General features: G+C 36.7%; 3 protein-coding genes across 3 annotated transcripts; 2 read left to right on the top strand and 1 right to left on the bottom strand.

Annotated features, from left to right (window-relative positions):
* Window positions 1–4,992: 4,992 nt before the first annotated feature.
* LOC111225784 (dnaJ homolog subfamily C member 30-like) lies at window positions 4,993–7,094 on the top strand. Its single transcript, XM_022750812.1, has one exon. It carries the CDS (start codon window positions 5,123–5,125, stop codon window positions 6,020–6,022), a length of 900 nt encoding a protein of 299 aa, XP_022606533.1. The 5' UTR covers window positions 4,993–5,122; the 3' UTR covers window positions 6,023–7,094.
* A 164-nt stretch (window positions 7,095–7,258) lies between these two features.
* On the bottom strand, window positions 7,259–13,730 carry cpsf3 (cleavage and polyadenylation specific factor 3). Its single transcript, XM_022750756.1, has 18 exons — window positions 13,593–13,730; window positions 13,411–13,474; window positions 12,793–12,890; window positions 12,492–12,620; window positions 12,231–12,408; window positions 12,040–12,129; window positions 11,772–11,922; window positions 10,996–11,171; window positions 10,746–10,904; window positions 10,416–10,562; window positions 10,175–10,327; window positions 9,832–9,940; window positions 9,439–9,537; window positions 9,169–9,263; window positions 8,605–8,692; window positions 8,387–8,453; window positions 8,132–8,228; window positions 7,259–8,028 (listed from the first exon to the last, which is right to left on the bottom strand). The coding sequence occupies exons 1-18, from the start codon at window positions 13,661–13,663 to the stop codon at window positions 7,927–7,929; spliced, it is 2,073 nt and encodes a 690-aa protein (XP_022606477.1). The 5' UTR covers window positions 13,664–13,730; the 3' UTR covers window positions 7,259–7,926.
* Window positions 13,731–13,943: 213 nt separating this feature from the next.
* itgb1bp1 (integrin subunit beta 1 binding protein 1) lies at window positions 13,944–17,848 on the top strand. The gene is made up of 7 exons (XM_022750755.1): window positions 13,944–14,113; window positions 15,314–15,429; window positions 15,517–15,595; window positions 15,698–15,828; window positions 15,925–16,017; window positions 16,273–16,422; window positions 16,540–17,848. The coding sequence occupies exons 2-7, from the start codon at window positions 15,358–15,360 to the stop codon at window positions 16,609–16,611; spliced, it is 597 nt and encodes a 198-aa protein (XP_022606476.1). The 5' UTR covers window positions 13,944–14,113; window positions 15,314–15,357; the 3' UTR covers window positions 16,612–17,848.
* The last annotated feature ends 1,853 nt before the right edge of the window (window positions 17,849–19,701 follow it).

Below are 19,701 nucleotides of genomic sequence, written 5' to 3'. Positions count from 1 at the left end.
TTATTACTTTTTTTTACCTTACTATACTATGACATTTTTATGCCTTACTACTCTATCACTTTTTTCTGACTCTTTTATGCCTCATTATACTATGACGTTTTATACCTTATTATACTATGATATTTTTATGACTTTTTATACTATGACATTTTTTATGACTATTTATGCCTTATTATACTATGACATTTTCTTGACTTTTTTTGCCTTACTATACTATGTCTATTTATGACTTTTTTTGCCTTACTAAACCATGACGTTTTTTTATTGCTTTTTTGCCTTAGTAGACTATGACTTTTTATGCCCTATTATACTATGACATTTTTGTGACTTTTTATGCCTTACTATACTATGACATTTTTTGCCTTTTTTGCCTTACTGTACTATGATGTTTTTATGACTTGTTATGCCTGAGTATACTATGACTTTTTATACCTTATTATACTATGATATTTTTATGACTTTTTATACTATGACATTTTTTATGACTATTTATGCCTTATTATACTATGACATTTTCATGACTTTTTTTGCCTTACTATACTATGTCTATTTATGACTTTTTTGCCTTACTAAACCATGACGTTTTTTTATTGCTTTTTTGCCTTAGTAGACTATGACTTTTTATGCCCTATTATACTATGACATTTTTGTGACTTTTTATGCCTTACTATACTATGACTTTTTTTGCCTTTTTTGCCTTACTGTACTATGATGTTTTTATGACTTTTTATGCCTGAGTATACTATGACTTTTTATACCTTATTATACTACGATATTTTTATGACTTTTTATACTATGACATTTTTGTGACTATTTATACCTTATTATACTATGACATTTTCATGACTTTTTTTTGCCTTACTATACTATGTCTTTTTATTACTTTTTTTTACCTTACTATACTATGACATTTTTATGCCTTACTACTCTATCACTTTTTTCTGACTCTTTTATGCCTCATTATACTATGACGTTTTATACCTTATTATACTATGATATTTTTATGACTTTTTATACTATGACATTTTTTATGACTATTTATGCCTTATTATACTATGACATTTTCATGACTTTTTTTGCCTTACTATACTATGTCTATTTATGACTTTTTTGCCTTACTAAACCATGACGTTTTTTTATTGCTTTTTTGCCTTAGTAGACTATGACTTTTTATGCCCTATTATACTATGACATTTTTGTGACTTTTTATGCCTTACTATACTATGACATTTTTTGCCTTTTTTGCCTTACTGTACTATGATGTTTTTATGACTTGTTATGCCTGAGTATACTATGACTTTTTATACCTTATTATACTATGATATTTTTATGACTTTTTATACTATGACATTTTTTATGACTATTTATGCCTTATTATACTATGACATTTTCATGACTTTTTTTGCCTTACTATACTATGTCTATTTATGACTTTTTTGCCTTACTAAACCATGACGTTTTTTTATTGCTTTTTTGCCTTAGTAGACTATGACTTTTTATGCCCTATTATACTATGACATTTTTGTGACTTTTTATGCCTTACTATACTATGACATTTTTTGCCTTTTTTGCCTTACTGTACTATGATGTTTTTATGACTTTTTATGCCAGAGTATACTATGACTTTTTATACCTTATTATACTATGATATTTTTATGACTTTTTATACTATGACATTTTTTATGACTATTTATGCCTTATTATACTATGACATTTTCATGACTTTTTTTGCCTTACTATACTATGTCTTTTTATTACTTTTTTTTACCTTACTATACTATGACATTTTTATGCCTTACTACTCTATCACTTTTTTCTGACTCTTTTATGCCTCATTATACTATGACGTTTTATACCTTATTATACTATGATATTTTTATGACTTTTTATACTATGACATTTTTTATGACTATTTATGCCTTATTATACTATGACATTTTCATGACTTTTTTTGCCTTACTATACTATGTCTATTTATGACTTTTTTGCCTTACTAAACCATGACGTTTTTTTATTGCTTTTTTGCCTTAGTAGACTATGACTTTTTATGCCCTATTATACTATGACATTTTTGTGACTTTTTATGCCTTACTATACTATGACATTTTTTGCCTTTTTTGCCTTACTGTACTATGATGTTTTTATGACTTGTTATGCCTGAGTATACTATGACTTTTTATACCTTATTATACTATGATATTTTTATGACTTTTTATACTATGACATTTTTTATGACTATTTATGCCTTATTATACTATGACATTTTCATGACTTTTTTTGCCTTACTATACTATGTCTATTTATGACTTTTTTGCCTTACTAAACCATGACGTTTTTTTATTGCTTTTTTGCCTTAGTAGACTATGACTTTTTATGCCCTATTATACTATGACATTTTTGTGACTTTTTATGCCTTACTATACTATGACATTTTTTGCCTTTTTTGCCTTACTGTACTATGATGTTTTTATGACTTTTTATGCCAGAGTATACTATGACTTTTTATACCTTATTATACTACGATATTTTTATGACTTTTTATACTATGACATTTTTGTGACTATTTATACCTTATTATACTATGACATTTTCATGACTTTTTTTTGCCTTACTATACTATGTCTTTTTATTACTTTTTTTTACCTTACTATACTATGACATTTTTATGCCTTACTACTCTATCACTTTTTTCTGACTCTTTTATGCCTCATTATACTATGACGTTTTATACCTTATCATACTATGATATTTTTATGACTTTTTATACTATGACATTTTTTATGACTATTTATGCCTTATTATACTATGACATTTTCATGACTTTTTTTGCCTTACTATACTATGTCTATTTATGACTTTTTTTGCCTTACTAAACCATGATGTTTTTTTATTACTTTTTTGCCTTAGTATACTATGACTTTTTATGCCTTACTGTACTATGACGTTTTCATGACTTTTTTTTGCCTTATTATACGATGACGTTTTTTTGCCTTTTTTGCCTTACTATACTATGTCTATTTATGACTTTTTTGCCTTACTAAACCATGACGTTTTTTTATTACTTTTTTGCCTTAGTATACTATGACTTTTTATGCCCTATTATACTATGACATTTTTGTGACTTTTTATGCCTTACTATACTATGACATTTTTTTGCCTTTTTTGCCTTACTGTACTATGATGTTTTTATGACTTTTTATGCCAGAGTATACTATGACTTTTTATACCTTATTATACTATGATATTTTTATGACTTTTTATACTATGACATTTTTTATGACTATTTATGCCTTATTATACTATGACATTTTCATGACTTTTTTTGCCTTACTATACTATGTCTTTTTATTACTTTTTTTTACCTTACTATACTATGACATTTTTATGCCTTACTACTCTATCACTTTTTTCTGACTCTTTTATGCCTCATTATACTATGACGTTTTATACCTTATTATACTATGATATTTTTATGACTTTTTATACTATGACATTTTCATGACTTTTTTTGCCTTACTATACTATGTCTATTTATGACTTTTTTGCCTTACTAAACCATGACGTTTTTTTATTGCTTTTTTGCCTTAGTAGACTATGACTTTTTATGCCCTATTATACTATGACATTTTTGTGACTTTTTATGCCTTACTATACTATGACATTTTTTTGCCTTTTTTGCCTTACTGTACTATGATGTTTTTATGACTTTTTATGCCTGAGTATACTATGACTTTTTATACCTTATTATACTATGATATTTTTATGACTTTTTATACTATGACATTTTCTATGACTATTTATGCCTTATTATACTATGTCTATTTATGACTTTTTTTGCCTTACTAAACCATGACGTTTTTTTATTACTTTTTTGCCTTAGTATACTATGACTTTTTATGCCTTATTATACTGTCATGTTTTTATGAATTTTTTGCTTAAGTATACTATGACTTTTTATGCCTTATTATACTATGACATTTTTATGACTTTTTATGCCTTACTATACTATGACTTTTTATGCCTTACTATACTATGAATTGTTTGCTTTATTATATTATGACGTTTTTATGACTTTTTATGTCTTACGATGCTATAACATTTTTATGACTTACTATACTATGATGCTTTTATGACTTTTTATGCCATACTATACTGTCATTTTTATGAATTTTATGCCTCATTATCGTATGACGTTTTTATGACTTTTCATTCCTTACTTTACTGTCATTTCTATGACCTTTTATGCTTTACTATACTATGTAATTTTTATGCCTTATTATACTATGATGCTTTTATGACTTTTTATGCCTTACTATACTATAACGTTTTTATGCTTTTTTATGCCTTATTATACTATGACGTTTTTATCTAAGCCCCACACTTTGTGCAGATATTTTGGTTGATGGTGGCCATGTTTTTGGACTGATCTTGATCATTTAAAATATTAATTTGTATTTTTGGCTCATAAGGCTGTATACCAAATTTAGTGTTGCTAATCTCAAAATTCATAAAGTTCTATTAATTTTACTGTTTTTCAAATTATGCAAATTATCAAAAAATCTATATAGGTGTACTTTAGTGGTCCAAGTTTTGTGTTTCTAGCTCATTCCAACTCATGGGAATTTGAGCCAGAGTGGCAGACAATAATAATAATAAACTCCTTGGTGGTTAGAACCCTTCCTGTTGTTTTAGTTTATTTGTTTTGTCTTTCCTATTTCTGTGTATAATGTCTTCCTTTCACTTGGTCTGATACTTCATATAATTACAAAACTCTGCTGTATGTGTCGCGTATAATAATAATAGTAAAAATACTGAAACAAAAACTTTGGTAAATAGTTGAAGAAACAGGCAGAAATCCAGGTATTGCTTAATTTCTATCATGTAACCTTTGAGTTTACTTCTTTGTACTCACCACTTGGGGCGCTGCAGGTACGGAAGCTTTCCTCAGCTACACGGATATAAATTCTCTTCTTCGCCCCCTGTAAACATGGCGGAGGTCAGACATCGTTTTGGGAAGGGAGCTTATGACTATGTACACAAAATATACAATTGGCATGTCCTGGAAAGACCGAAGAAGCGAGGTAACGGTACAATACATATTTCGTCTCTGTCGGCAAGATTTATGTCAGGTGACATTAACAATAGCGAATTGCATGGAGCCAAAAGTGTTGCGGACGCAGTGACCGGTGTAGCTTTACGGGACAATTACACAACAGTAACACCGGTGCTTGATGCTTATAACGATATTTTGAGAAAGGGAAATGCCTCTGAATATTACTATTATCGGGGGCTTAAAGAGTATACACGTTCTAACAAGACCCAAATTAAAGTTGTAGAAAGAAACCTCCCTCGGTGCCGGAGTAACGCCAAGTTTCAGAGGACTTTCTGCACCTCCAGCCCCTACAAGCGGTGTTTGTGTTGGTGTCACGGACAGTTTGTGTTCATCAGGGATTTCAGCGGAAACGGGACTCGCTCTGAACCGCTGTACAAAACCAAAACAGGCTATTATGAAATCCTGGAGGTGATGCCTACAGCTACTCAAGCACAGATAAAAACAGCCTACTACAAGCAGTCCTTCGTCTACCACCCAGACAGAAACGCCGGCAGCGAGGAGGCCACTATCCGCTTCTCTGAGATCAGCGAGGCCTACACGGTGCTGGGAAACAAGGCACTGAGGAAGAAATATGACCGGGGGCTGCTCAGCCAGTCGGACCTCGTTGCAACGGCCAGACCCTCCGCCAAGGACAGCGCAGGGAGCCCCGCGAAACAGCAAACTGAAAGCCGGCGGTCTGTAGTGGGCGCCGACATCCGAGAAGGCGTCTTCGATTTCGACAAGTTTTTCAAGTCCCACTACAACGAGCAGCTGCAGAAACAAAGAGACATCCGAGTCCGCAAAGAGGAGATGCTCAGGGAGAAACAGGAGGCGATGGCCGAGAAGAAGCTGGGCAAGTTGACGGAGATATGTGTAGGGGTGCTGCTGGCAATGGCTGTGGGTATAATGATCAGCTTAAAACGGGGGTGAAGTACAGGTGGATGTGGATTGGAGGAATGTTGTCCCACCCACTGTGGGGCCCCTAAACTATCACCACCTTTCACACTACTAGGGGCAACACTGAGCACCAGACTTATGATCACCTCAATCCCCTCACCAAAGCAGACACGAAACACCATCATCGTTTGGTTCACTGTGACACAGTGCAATTTCCTATAGATCACACTGTCCTCCTGTAAGATGCAAACCAAAGACTAAACTGGTACATGCATGGAGCTGTTGTAACAGTTAATCTCCAGAAAATGAATTGGCATCTAGATTGATAATCAATTGTCATGTCACAAGTCATTTTCAAGTAACAAGAACAAATGTCAAACAAATGTGAGAATTTCCTGCCTTTTGTTGTCTTGTTACATTAAGCTTAATATTGTTGGGTTTAGGACTATTAGTTGAAGAAAAAAAACAATCAAATTAGGTTGCTTTGGGCATTTTTAGAACAAATGATCAATCAACACTGAGAATAATCTATAATTGCAGTCCTAAATGAACATATAAACGAGAATGTACCACAGGACAAGTACACTACAGTATTCATTGGTTTTTCTGTAAAACAAACATTGGATAAATCTGTGTGTGTCACCAGTTTCATTATGGTTTTTTTTTTTCTTTGCTTGGTGGTGAAGTCTTTGTCAATCAGTTGGTCAGTCACACAGTCAGCGTGACACCCAACAGTAATTCCCCACTGTGCCAAGCATGTTGTCAGCATGCCATCACATGCTGATAGAGGAAGATTCAGTGGTTGATTTACAACCCAGGAGTGCCACAGTTCAACTTCTTTTGCTTTTATAAAGCCATCTGTCCAGCAGATGTCTATATTTTTAATGGTGACATGAGTTTTGATTAGGGTTTATTGCTATGTATGAAATATTTATAGCAATGTAAGGGATATCAGATCAGAGAGCCTGTTAAATGGGAATTCAGGAACTGTAAGTTTATGCTCAGATAGTTAAGTTAAACAATGTGCCTTGGATAATATTTATTTTAAAAATCTGTGGTTATATTGTCCAGATATTTAACAAATAAATGACTTATGATCCGTAACTGTGAGAGCACAGTGAAATAAATGTTGCTTGGGTCTTCTGTTTTTGTTGATATGTATGTACCAATCCCCTCAGTCATTAAGGCTAACACTGATTTAAAACTTCAAAATAATGCCAACTGAATTTTAAAAGAAGAAAAGAGCTGACACCATAACTGACTCACACATTTTTATAAAACATTTTTGTTGAAACATTATACAATGAACACAGAGATGTAGTGCATTTAGAAGTTCACAGTTCACATCACAGTTATAAGTAAACACAAGTCAGTCCTATCAGTGCACATTAGTAACAAACTCATGTCAAACAAAAGCTTCGGTGCATTTAAACTTAAATACAGTTAACTTATTAAATATAATTAAAAGTGCTTGCAAGACAAAAAACAACACTAAAATCTTATTTAAAAAAATCCTATCTACATACAATAGCTTATTTATTTCCTTCCCTTAGATGGTGTCTCTATGGTCACAGATCAGGAACTCTCCTTAATGTTCTCTTAATTAGTAAAAGGCCAATCTAGTCTTTTCAGATAGAATTCACAAGGTGGGAGTGCGATTGGCTGCCAAGGCTTTTGATTACACCAAAACAGACCAGGCAAGTTACATTGTGAGTGATTTGTCAAATGTATGTGTGATACAAGAATGAGCTAAAAACTCTATAGATCCCGGTAGTGTAGAAACATGGACGTCAGACTAATCTATCAGATAGACAAGTCACTGTGATCCTTAGGTGCACATGTTATTTTCAGTGTTTCGCTCACAAATAAAAGCTGCTTATTAACTTTCGTCTGTCTAACTGGTATTGAACATGTGGACTGCAGTCCTGTCTCTGTTCTCAGATGACTGGGTTGAGGGCGTCATAGAGCCGCTGCACTGCCAGCTCCACCATCTCTCTCAGAGAGTCGTCCTCTGTGCATTCATCCTCGTAGCACACAGACTGAGGAGGGGAGAGAAAGTCAGTGAAAATGAGAAAAAAAAAAAAATTACTGCACTAAATCCATTATTCTGTTTGTCAGTGTGTCAGGCTAAAAGCTTCTCACCCTCGTTTCCAAGCAGATGTGAACTGTCTTCCCATCTACTGTCACAGAGATATTTTTACCATCCCTGAAATCCACACATTCCTCTCCAAACATGTCCCTGAAGACAGAAAGTGGACAAATGAAGACTAGAGCTCAATGTTAATAAAAGAACTGTATATGTGAGCAATTTCATTTCTATTAAAGTTTTATATTGTGCAGTTTTGCCATGTATACAATGCTATCAACAAGTTAGTACAGATATATTGTAGCACTCACTGCAGCATGACCTCTAGTCGGGTATGAAAGACGTCCATGTCCATAATGGCACTCTGGGTCTCCATGACTGTTAATGAAAAACAAAGTGAATCACTGAAGTAGCACTACACTTTTTGGGTGACAGTAATACAGGAAATGAGTTTACACAATTCTTACAGGTAAAAAAAAACATTCAAAACCAAAAGCATGGATAGATATTCGTAGCTGGACAAACTGACCTTTCTGAGCCTTTGGGTTCGACTGGACTTCCAGCACTACTGTGGTGACAGCATCAGCATACATGTCATTCAGAGGGTTAGCTATCCACTGAAACAGGAGAAGGGTTGAGTTGATTGAGACATTTATAGACAGTAGAGGTTCTTTCTTACCTCTGGGATTCATCATATTTTTTGTGGTTTTTTTTTTTTTAAATAAATCTTCTCCAAATCAAGTATTTACTAGGTATCTGTTCTTGCCAATGCAATTGAAATACTACTCAACATTCAAATAAGGTCTGATAGCGATTTCTTAACACTTTGAATCTGCCTATGTCACAGCCTAATTGTAGGTCTGAGGCTCAATAGCTGTAAAAAAAAAATAAATAAAAATGCAGTGCAGTGGTGCCACAGAACCAGCAGGGAGTGACAATAACAAGTCTTCTTGTGTTGGACTCTGCATGAATTCCTGTGAGCGCAACTGAATTCATAAAAATGACACACTGTAGGGTTGGACCGACATCAGTCTAAACAGAGCAGATTAGAGCTACCCTGCACCAGACTGAGCAGGACAACCTGACCGCTCACCTCCAGCAGCACCATGCCAGCCTCTTGGATCAGAATGATATTTTTAAAGAGCTTCAAAGTGTTCTTCTCGGTTCCATCCAGCTCTTCAACATCCCCTGAGACACAAAATACAGACACTTATTTTGGGATAAACTTGCTGGCGCTGAAAACAGTTGTACTTTGCATAAATGGAACGATAACATACATTTCCAAAAGTTTACATATAATATTTATCAATTTGCAAAGTGACTGATCACTTAGTACACATGCAACTAACATGGCCTGTCTTACCAGTGAGGTTCCTCAGATGGCAGACGAGCAGTGAGTAAGGTCCAGTGAAGGGGATGGCCTGGGTCTGTTTCACTGTGCTCATGGACAGCTCCGTGTATGCTGCAAAACAGACACATCAGCTCACTTCAGCTTGAAGCATAATGCGCAACTGAATAGGGGAGACTCTTTTGCTCTGGAGTGCCCTAGTGCAAGACAACAAATCTGTCATAGATTCAGATCAGCATCTCTGATCTCCCAAGTTCTGTACATTTTCCAGAAGAAAATTGGAACCACATCTATTAGGTTTTGATTCGCAGAGACCTGACAGAAAACCGTCCTTGATCTACCTGAACATAGGCACTGCTACCAGTGTTCAGGTGGTTGGAGAATTTGGGAGAGATGAAAGCTACTTACTGGATAGGTCAGAGGGATTGAGGATGTGGTAGTTGAAGTTCTTCTTCACCAGTATGCCCGACACCCTCTGACCCTGAGCACACTTCTTATCAGCCAGAGAGCCCATCACCTGAGAGAGAGAGGGGGCAAAAGTGAAGTTAGATGCAAATGTCATTCTGAAGAGTGGATTTATGCGCTAACACATATAACGACAGCAGCAGTGTTATCTAATGCGTGCAATAACCACGACTTAGCAGCATTTTAAAGCTAGAAGGAGCCCACAGTGGCTACAAGCCATAAAAAGCTAATTAAAAACCTTAATAGAGAGGAATAATAAGACAGAGACACAAGGCAGTTTGTTGACCTTGGCCAGTTTCTCTCCTCTGAAGTTGAGGGTGACCGCTTCTGTGTTGCGAGGGTTGTGGACTTCGATGTGAACCTGGTCATTATCCTCATACTCCCTGATCAGTGCAGCCTTCAGACGGGCCATCTCATTTTGCTCTCCATGGACCAGGATCTGAGGATAAACATGCAGACATCAATTTGCAGTCAACATTTATATTTACAGCTGAAAAAAAAAACAATAGACTTCTTTTTTCTCCTACCACATGTGGTGGTTTGAGTGCCCTGATGAACTCGCTGGTCTGCTGGTAGTCTGTGTGGGCAGAGAAGGAGATGTAGTCCACTGACATCTTCAGCTGCAGCTTCTGTCCCGACATGGTGGTGATCTCCTCCGGCTCAGACATGATGTGCTGCAGGTTGCACCCAATAACACAATAAGCTGCTGTAGCGACACATTAATTGTTTCAATAGAATAAAACAAATTTAAGGTTAGATGACCATAAAACGGATGTAAATGACTGAACTTTTATCCAAGACACTAGATGAATCTTTCTATTATTAACCCAAAACAACACATCACTCTCCGCTCTGACCTTGGCCAGTGTGCCCTCCACACAGTATCCAGCGATGATGACTCCGTTCCTCTTATCAGTGCACCAGCTCTCAAAGAGCTCTCTGGAGAGTCCACTCTGCATCATACCTGGAGACGCCATCACCACACTGGGACCGATGTCATCGAAATGATCCATGCTCTGGAAACAACACAGTTACAGTTCTTCAGCAGCTTTTAGACCAAAGGCATATAGTAACAGTTTGGGTTTGTGTATTTGTGGAGCTCTCCACCTTGAGGTTGCTGATGTGCTTGAAGACAAAAGGATTGTTGATATTTATGGCCTTGCGGATCTTGTCGTTCATTGCGTTGACGTAGGTCTGGTACACAGCCATGCACTTCTTGGCCAGGGATGAAGCATAGTAGATGGGGATGTCGTGCAGCTCTGGGTGGTTTTGCCAGTACTCATCTAGAGGGGAAAAAACCACAACCTCACAGACTCTCTGACTGATAGACAGATAATGTACTAAAGATGCAAAAAGCTAACTTTAAAAACTGGAATTTCCACCTTGCACCAGTCAAGTTGCAGTTTACATCCATGTCTGTCCAGACTCATAATATACAGTATGTAGTGAAGTGTACAAATGTTTTAGATTAAATTTACTGAATTAAATTACTTTGAGTCAAATTAATTAAATTAATTTGAGAAAAAATCCCTTTAATTAAAGAAAACTAATGAATATGTTGAATCAATTAAAATGATTTAAATGATTTAAATAAAATGAATCAATTACTTGAAATTAGATTTAATTGATTTATTCAAAGAAAATAAATTATTTAAATTAGGTAAGATTTACATTATATATTAAATAAATGAAATACATAAGTAATAAATAATACATAATAATAATACATAATAATAAGTAAAATGCAGTGAATTTGTGACTCGGATGAAGATGTTGCACCAGTAAAAAATGATAGCATCGCGGCAAACAGTGTTGTTAGATTTTGGTGAAACTAGCTATTTATAGACAAAATCCAGAGCAGGGAGTCATGCATGACTTCTCACCCAGGATGAGCAGCAGTTCTTGGGCCCGTCCTAAGGCGAACACAGGGATTAAACAGCGACCTTCTCTGTTGACAATGTCATGGACTGTGTTACAGAACCGAGCTTCACGTTCCTCCCTCTTTTCATGAATGTGGGTGCCATAAGTTGACTCCTTCAGAGATAAAAAAAAATAACAGCATTTGCCATGTGTTTGATCACCTGAAGAGCCATTAAAAAAGAATGTTTCATTTGAATCATAAACTTTAAACATGATTCATTTATTACATACTATGATTAAGATGTCAGGTTTGACACTGGGGATCTCAGCTGCCATCAGATGCCTGTCTTCTTGTCGGGAGAAGTCTCCTGTGTACAGCAGCTTCAGAGGGAAATATTAAAGTATATCTCAGTAACTGGTTTCTACACAGAAACAGAAAACAAAAAAAACACAGGATGCCCTGTAATTGTTGAGGCTGTTACCTTGACTCCAGCTATTTCGATCATGAACATGGCAGCTCCCAGCACATGACCAGCGTGGTAACACCAGAACTTGATTCCAGCGACCTCTTTGACCTCGTGGAAGTTGATGGTCTCAATCTTATCCATGCTCTCTTCCAGGTCTGTCTCAGTGTAAAGCATGTCGTCTGCAGAAATGTTGCTGCAGTATGTAAAAGAATTAAGTTACATTATAAATCAGATAAATCAGCAGAGTGGACTGTTTCCTGATGTTTCTGCTCCTACCTGACTTTGACGTAGTCCGACAGTAGCCAGCGGTAGATAGCCTTAGTGGCGTGGGTCATGAACGTCCTGCCTTTAAAGCTGGTCTTCTGGAGGAACCATGGCAGAGCTCCACAGTGATCCAGATGAAAACTAATAAGAGGACACATACATCAACATCAAATGGCCCATTCCTTCTCTTGAATATAATTAAAATAACTTAACATGGCCAACATAGTGGTGGTGCAGAAAAATACCAACACAGCATCTAGAATTTATTTCAAATACACAATGCAGCATATGGAAGGGAGGAAGCAAGACTCACTGGCTGATGAGCAGCAGGTCTATCTCCGCTGGGTCGATCAAGTCTATGTAGGGGAGAGCGTCCATTCCCTCCAAGCCAGGGTGGATGCCACAGTCCAGCTGTGAAAACACAAATGTTACTTTATTTATTTCACCCAAGATAACCCACATTATCAGTATCAGTACAGTTTTCCACATCGTAATGTGTATATGAAATCCACACATGACACAATAGAACAAAAATAAAATAGTTTGAAAATATCAAATAATAACAAAAGCTTGCATTTTAGATCCTGCACAAGATAAGAACATAAACTGTGCTCCTACAAAGAACGCCATCATTTTATAGTTATTGTTTAAAAACTTAATTGAAATAATAGTTGCAAATAAAATGTTTACATTTTAAAAACTTAAATCTAAAGTTTAAGTGTCTGTTTGAAGTCACACAGCAGCACACAGTTACTTCATTAAGGCTGCCACCTAACAATTTTTTATGTCATCAATTAATCTGTTTGTATTATTATTTTTTGATTAATTAATTAGTCTATGAAACCAAAACATATAAATATTCAGTTTACAATGATATTTGTGAGGCTGAAACCAGAGAATATTTGCTTTTTTTTGTTGCTTTTTTATTTACCATAATTTTCCTTCCTTTGAACTCCAGGATGATGCATGACCTTCCGACCTCCTGACCAGCACCTCTGTACATGAGAAAATACATCTATTTCATTTAATTGTTGTTTTTGTTCTGGTTCCATATAGAAACAACCACTCAAAATATTCATTATCCATTAATTATAAAACTACAAATCAACTCACAGCGGACGAATAAGAAGCTGGTCACTCTCCTCAGCTGGGACAATCACCTCTACTTTGCGTTTTGTAGCCATGTTTGCCGAATTTACCAGGTAAATTTGAAAAAATAAAAATGAATTTCAGTCATAACTGCACTGTTTGTTGAATGAATGAGATCGAAAACGGCACACTTCCGGTGGTGTGCCAAAATACCGCCGACGAGAATCAAGAGCGTTGACAAGTGTTCCGACTCAGACGTTAGTCTGTCGTTGCTGTAACGAATTCATACCAATAAAACACTTAAATGTTAAAGAGGATATGGTTGTCATAAACATCTTTAAAAATCCTTCGTATTATCACTCCCTTGACAATATATATTACCCAGGTGCTATTTGGTTGAATATTTAGTTGCGTCGCCTTTAAGTGGTGTTGGGTGTAGGCTGTGAAACTCAAAGCGAAGCTGCGGAGTCTAACTAGATAAACACAAAACCGCGTTTGAAGAAAATTAACTTTTGACGGAACATTGAGACACGCAGTCCAAACAGGTAAGCTGTGAGATATGTAGCTCACACTTAATACATTGTGTTTGTGTTTGCCAACCCCCCCGTGAAAGTCGTCGGGTTTCAACTTGAGTGTGAAAATGAATGCGGTGGGGGACATTTAAGGTGGAGTAGGACGGGTTGCTCTTTCTTTCAGAGATGTAAGTTACAGTATATATACAGTAGCAATGTTTTCGGCTAATCATGTGTGGTTAGCTACGTACATGAATGATCAAACGTTACCTGTTGATTCTGGTGTCTGGTGTATCATTTGTGTCATGGGGGCTCAAATGTAATTTTTTTTAATGCTCACCCACAAACCTCACCCCAGTAAAGATCATGGACCCATGGTACAGACACATCCTCACTAAACCTTTCAGTACTATTACTCTGACATGATGGAGCTGGAAGAAGTTGAACAGTAACAGGTGCAACCCCTTTTTTTGACTTCAGTAGCTTCATCATGCTTACTCTCGCCATAAAATACAACCTTAAAATGACCCGCATTTGAACCAGCTACTCAAAACTTCAATATTTACTCAGTATTATAAGCACCATAGAGGTACCATTTACTACAATGTTAGTTCAGTGTATTATTGTTTTGTTATGATAAAATTCAATTGTTTTACCCACAACGGTTTTTTGTCTTTAGCTGTTGAATGGGGAATGAGGGAAAGTAAAAAGGTATGGTAAATTGAAACTGAAAGTAAAATATGCCTCGGTTTTTTTACTCTTAACTCATCTTCTACCCAAAATATTTATGTTCTGGGCAGCACTTTTTCTGAAGTATTGACTTCAAATTTCAGCAGAAAATCTCAAAACCTACTTATTCACACAAAGATTCACACTTTTAATTTGAATGGTTAATTGCTAATTCAGTTTTTTAACATGTTTAGTTGAGTTTAGACCTAATAACCATGGCAACAGATCACTGGAACTAACTGCAAAACAGACTGAAGTTAGAGACATTCATTTCTTTCTGTTTTTTTAAAGTTACACCCTGATATTTTTAAGCATATTTGTGGTGACTTTAATTAGGATATCTGTGTGGATTGCCAAAACATATTATGTAGCTAAAGGTCTACACTCTCATTCAGCCATGATTAAAAATTTAAACAACACTGACTTCAATAATTCATCATCCCTGTTGAGACTTGAGAAGGCAATCCTGTCTTGTGTTTAACACTGTGGTCTGTGATGATCCAGATTCGGCGGGGCTGGAGGGCTGGATGCTGTCGTCATGGTGAAGGATGTTCCGGAAAGTCAAAAAGCGCCACAGCAGCAGTAGCTCGCAGAGCAGTGAGATCAGCACCAAAAGCAAGGTACAGTAACACACACACATCTACAGGGAATCGCTACTGTCTTATTGAACGCAGCTAACACCATGTCATGTTTTGGTCTCACTACAGTCTGTGGACTCCAGTTTGGGAGGCCTCTCCAGATCGAGCACCGTCGCCAGCCTTGATACAGACTCCACCAAGAGCTCAGGTCAGTCAGCAAACTCATGAAAGTCAACAAATTTAACCCGCATCCTCCCTTCTTATATTATCCCCTTTAACCAACTGATTGTTTGACATATGGCTCCCTCAGGTAACAGTACATCTGACACTTGTGCCGAGTTCCGGGTGAAGTATGTGGGAGCCATTGAGAAGTTACAGTTTAACATGAGCAAGACCCTCCAGGAGCCTTTGGACCTCATCAACTATATTGATTCTGCTCAGGTAAGAAGCTGGAAAAAGACAGGGACACACTTCAAGTAGCAATGGCTGCTCTCAGAGACAGAGAAGACACTATAAATATCCTGCTCCTTTTAACAGCAAGATGGAAAGCTGCCCTTCGTGCCTGGAGACGAGGACATGATTCTGGGAGTGTCCCAGTACGGCGTCAAAGTGGCCTCGTTGGACCAGTGTGTGAGTAGCAGAGCAACAGAACAGTGATATACTGTACATGAGATTGAATGCTCATTGATTAGACTCTGCCGTATTGCTGAGTCATCAATATAGCCAAACAGCATGGCTTATGAAATTCAGCATCAGTTAATATGTTTGACAAGGTTGTGCGTAAAGCTGCTGACTCAGATATTTCAGCAATTCCAGAAAGAAGAAGAAGAAATGTATGCTCGATCTGAAGAGTCAGTAACAACAACATGCCCCCCCCCCCCACAGGATGTGCTGCATCGCCACCCTCTGTACCTGATAGTGCGTATGCTGTGTTACGACGATGGCCTCGGTGCAGGGAAGAACCTCCTTGCTCTCAAAACCACTGATCCAAAGCAAGAAGAGTGCAGCATTTGGGTGTACCAGTGCAGCAGCTCGGTGAGTGCAACGAAGTTTAAAATAATTGGGGGTATCGAAAATAAAGATTTGGGGTATTTTTAAAAAAAATCTACATATCTATATTTTCCTTTCCTTCTGTGTAATCTGTCTGAACAGGAGCAGGCTCAGTCCATCTGCAAAGTGCTGTCGGCTTCTTTTGACTGCGCATTGACATCAGACAAGTCCTGAGGCCAGCGAGATGGACGGCAGCTGAGATCTGTCTAGAGGAGAAGTGAAACAACTGCGAATGCAACAACAGTTACTAAGAAAACCACCATAGCTGCCAAAAAATTGTGACAATTTCCCTTCTTTTTCCAACCGTTCTTTGCGATCTTTCACAGAAGTTAATTGCAGGGCAAATCCGCCCTGATTCTCTGTTAGTTTGCAGGAAAACATGATTCAAGCTTTTGTAATTATGGCAAAGTGTCGTGTTCGGTACGGTCACCTTCCCACCATTCTCCATTTGAGACAGAACTACTGTGAATTTGTCTGAATCATTTCCTCTGGAATTAGTTTCCTTTACCCCACTTGTTTCTTCAACTTTTTAAAATAAAGTGATGAGCAAAGAGTAAAGTTTAGAAAGGAGGGAAACCGTCGCATGAAAAACAAAAACAACCTTTGGAACACAGTGCACAGCTTTGAGCAGTGTGATGTAAATGACTCCTATTTAATATAAATTATGGTACAAAATCATGATTTTCCAACCCATCTCCACCCAGCTGTGTCAGCATATGGTGATTCATGGAAGACATTAATCAGAGGAGAAACAACACGGTACAAACATTTGAAGACGTATACAACACAGTCTGGTTCTCTTCACAGGGAAATCACCTGGATCTCTGTTGAGGTTTAGAAATGTTTTTGTGTGTTTTTTTTTTTCGAAAAACAGTATTGGTACAATAGCAGTGACTGACTGGAAGGTACGGTATAAAGAGGCTTTAACTTTGTCACTTGAATGAGATGAGTCTTAGCTTTTTCTTAATGTGGGATTTACCCATTTTTAATGACTGTTTTGACTTTTACATTCTCTTGTTTCAAATTTCTTTACATCGCAAATTTCTTGGTACCAAAAACTTGATTTATTTTCTGATTTGTTTACTCCTAGTTTTTGTGTAGTGATTAAATATGCATTCAGTTCATTAGATTTGCTGACACCAGAGGAATATTAATACAATACAATAATAAGTAATATTAGAAAGATTTCCGAGGAAAAAAAACATGTTTACATTTGTGGTACTAACTTGGCTTCACCTTGTACATAATAGTAACCCAGTGTCTCCTTGTCCTCTTTCACCTTGGTCCAGTTAAGATTCAGTTGAAAAGGTGACATTAAGGTAATGCAAGAATTTGATCTGATCCAGTAAAGAGGGGAAGAGTTTTGTTTTGATAAGTATTTTACTGATTAAAGTGTAATTTCTCCTTTCTATGTTAGTGTCGTCCTTACTTTTGAATGCATTTTTTTTTGTCTGCAAGTTTTCTCACTTCAGTGCATTCAGAAACGTGGATGCAGACATTTTGAAATACTGCCCATCAGAGGGAGCTCTGGCTACATCATTTGACTTTTATTTATAAAATAATCACACCAGTGAAATGGAGTTATATTTTTTAAATGCAGGTCATTAGCCTTAAACAGTAGTTTTGTGCATAGACAAAAGACTGACATCCCACCCCCACCCACAAAAAACACGATTTGCTGCCAGCAATACTTCATAGCCTTAAGAAACAGACCGAGCCTTGAATTATTTAATATTTTATTATTCCAGTTTCATTTTCCCATTTTCTTGCACAATAGAGTTAAGAGTCGATGCAGTGACAGTTAATGTTTATTTATTTTCCCAGTAGTGTGTGAGTGTATTTGTGTTTTTTACACACACACACACACACACACACACACACACACGTCCAGCTGAGGTCGTAATCTGTAACTGCTCCTCACCAGTGCATTAAAAGACATTTCCTGCCCAGGTTAACTCTGTTCTTTTTTTCTTAACATTTAAATATCAACAAAACAAAACCAAATCTATTTACATGAATAGATTATTAAATCCTCCTGTCTCCAGTGAGTTAATATTCAACACGATGAAGAGAGTGTATCAGCTGTGTTTCACATGCTTCTCCTCTTGTCATTCACAAATCCATGGAAGGCTCTGGTTTCAATTAAATGCCTCAATATCAACATTATGAACAGAAAGAAAGTTGCTCTGCAACCAAAATGAAGTTAATAATGTTACAGTATTCATTTCTCCCGTTTTCTGTTCAGTTGCAATGTACAAACAGTCCTTAAAGTGATAGTACTGAAAGAGTAACAGCAATGTATTTTAACTTACTAACAACTGTAAAAGTGAACATAGTCAACATGCGTACATTCCACCTCTGTGCATGAGCGATTTTTTAAAAGCCTACCTGCTTCTAGGTGCAACTTTTCAACTCTGTGGTAGCCCTCCTGCGTGGAGGTTTTTCTATATGGTGCTAAGTTAACCCAGAATATGCTAGAAGCTGCCCCCACGGGAGCGCTTCCCTGTCCCCGTTTCAAAGACAGACCGGCATTGAAAGGGGGAGGCTGCATGTAAAAATAGCCTTCAACTAATCACGCCTGGGAGAACCTGCTCTCTCAGGTGGTTGTAGAGTAATAGAGCTGCAAACGATTTCAATGTCATGCTACTTCCATGAATGCTTTTCCACACACACACAACACACACACACACACAGACACACACACACGCACGCACACTTCTCTTACTGTAATCTATTAGGATGACATTCAACAGCAACACTCCCAGTTCTTCCACCCGTACTGTTTTAGGTCAAATGATGACACTGACTGGAGCTGCAGCAGTCGGTAATTACCTTTATGTCGAGTCTGACACATCAGGCTGTCTTCACCTGTCATCTGCCTTATTAGAGGAATAGGAAGTGTGTGTGTGTGTGTCTCTTCTTCACAGAATAAGCTGAGGATGACAGAATATTGAAGTAAGAGAAATTTAAAAAAAAAAAAAAAGTGTAGGAGCGTGATGAAAGGTGGGAGTTAGCTGTGACTTTTTTGTTGCTTCTTCTTGCCTTTTAGAGCACTCACACTCTTGACAGGCTGATTTTGTTTCTGTTCACAAATGAGCTAAATTAAGTCTCTTATCTTGACACTCTCTATACAACCAGACAGAGGAGAGAAAAGAATATCCTTCCTACAGCTTAGGCGTCATATTTGTACATTTCTGGGTTCCATTATGTAGAAAGATGAGTTTATCTATAGTGTTATGAAATAGATATAAAATATACAATGTA

The sequence above is a fragment of the Seriola dumerili genome, unplaced genomic scaffold (genome assembly GCF_002260705.1).
Source record: "Seriola dumerili isolate Sdu_G_001 unplaced genomic scaffold, Sdu_1.0 BDQW01000149.1, whole genome shotgun sequence".
Classification (NCBI taxonomy): Eukaryota; Metazoa; Chordata; class Actinopteri; order Carangiformes; family Carangidae; genus Seriola; species Seriola dumerili.
This window is presented reverse-complemented; position numbering and strand designations above follow the sequence as displayed.

Bases quoted from the DNA above. Each gene is read 5' to 3' on its own strand.
- LOC111225784 (XM_022750812.1), top strand. From the start codon at position 5,123: ATGTCAGGTGACATTAACAATAGCGAATTGCATGGAGCCAAAAGTGTT.
- cpsf3 (XM_022750756.1), bottom strand. From the start codon at position 13,663: ATGGCTACAAAACGCAAAGTAGAGGTGATTGTCCCAGCTGAGGAGAGT. The intron at 12,621-12,792 runs GTGAGTCTTGCT...TCCTCTTATTAG, and splicing joins GACCTGCTGCTCATCAGCCA to TTTTCATCTGGATCACTGTG. The intron at 8,029-8,131 runs GTGAGAAGCTTT...TCCCCTCCTCAG, and splicing joins ACATCTGCTTGGAAACGAGG to TCTGTGTGCTACGAGGATGA.
- itgb1bp1 (XM_022750755.1), top strand. From the start codon at position 15,358: ATGTTCCGGAAAGTCAAAAAGCGCCACAGCAGCAGTAGCTCGCAGAGC. The intron at 15,596-15,697 runs GTCAGTCAGCAA...TGGCTCCCTCAG, and splicing joins AGACTCCACCAAGAGCTCAG to GTAACAGTACATCTGACACT. The intron at 15,829-15,924 runs GTAAGAAGCTGG...TCCTTTTAACAG, and splicing joins ACTATATTGATTCTGCTCAG to CAAGATGGAAAGCTGCCCTT.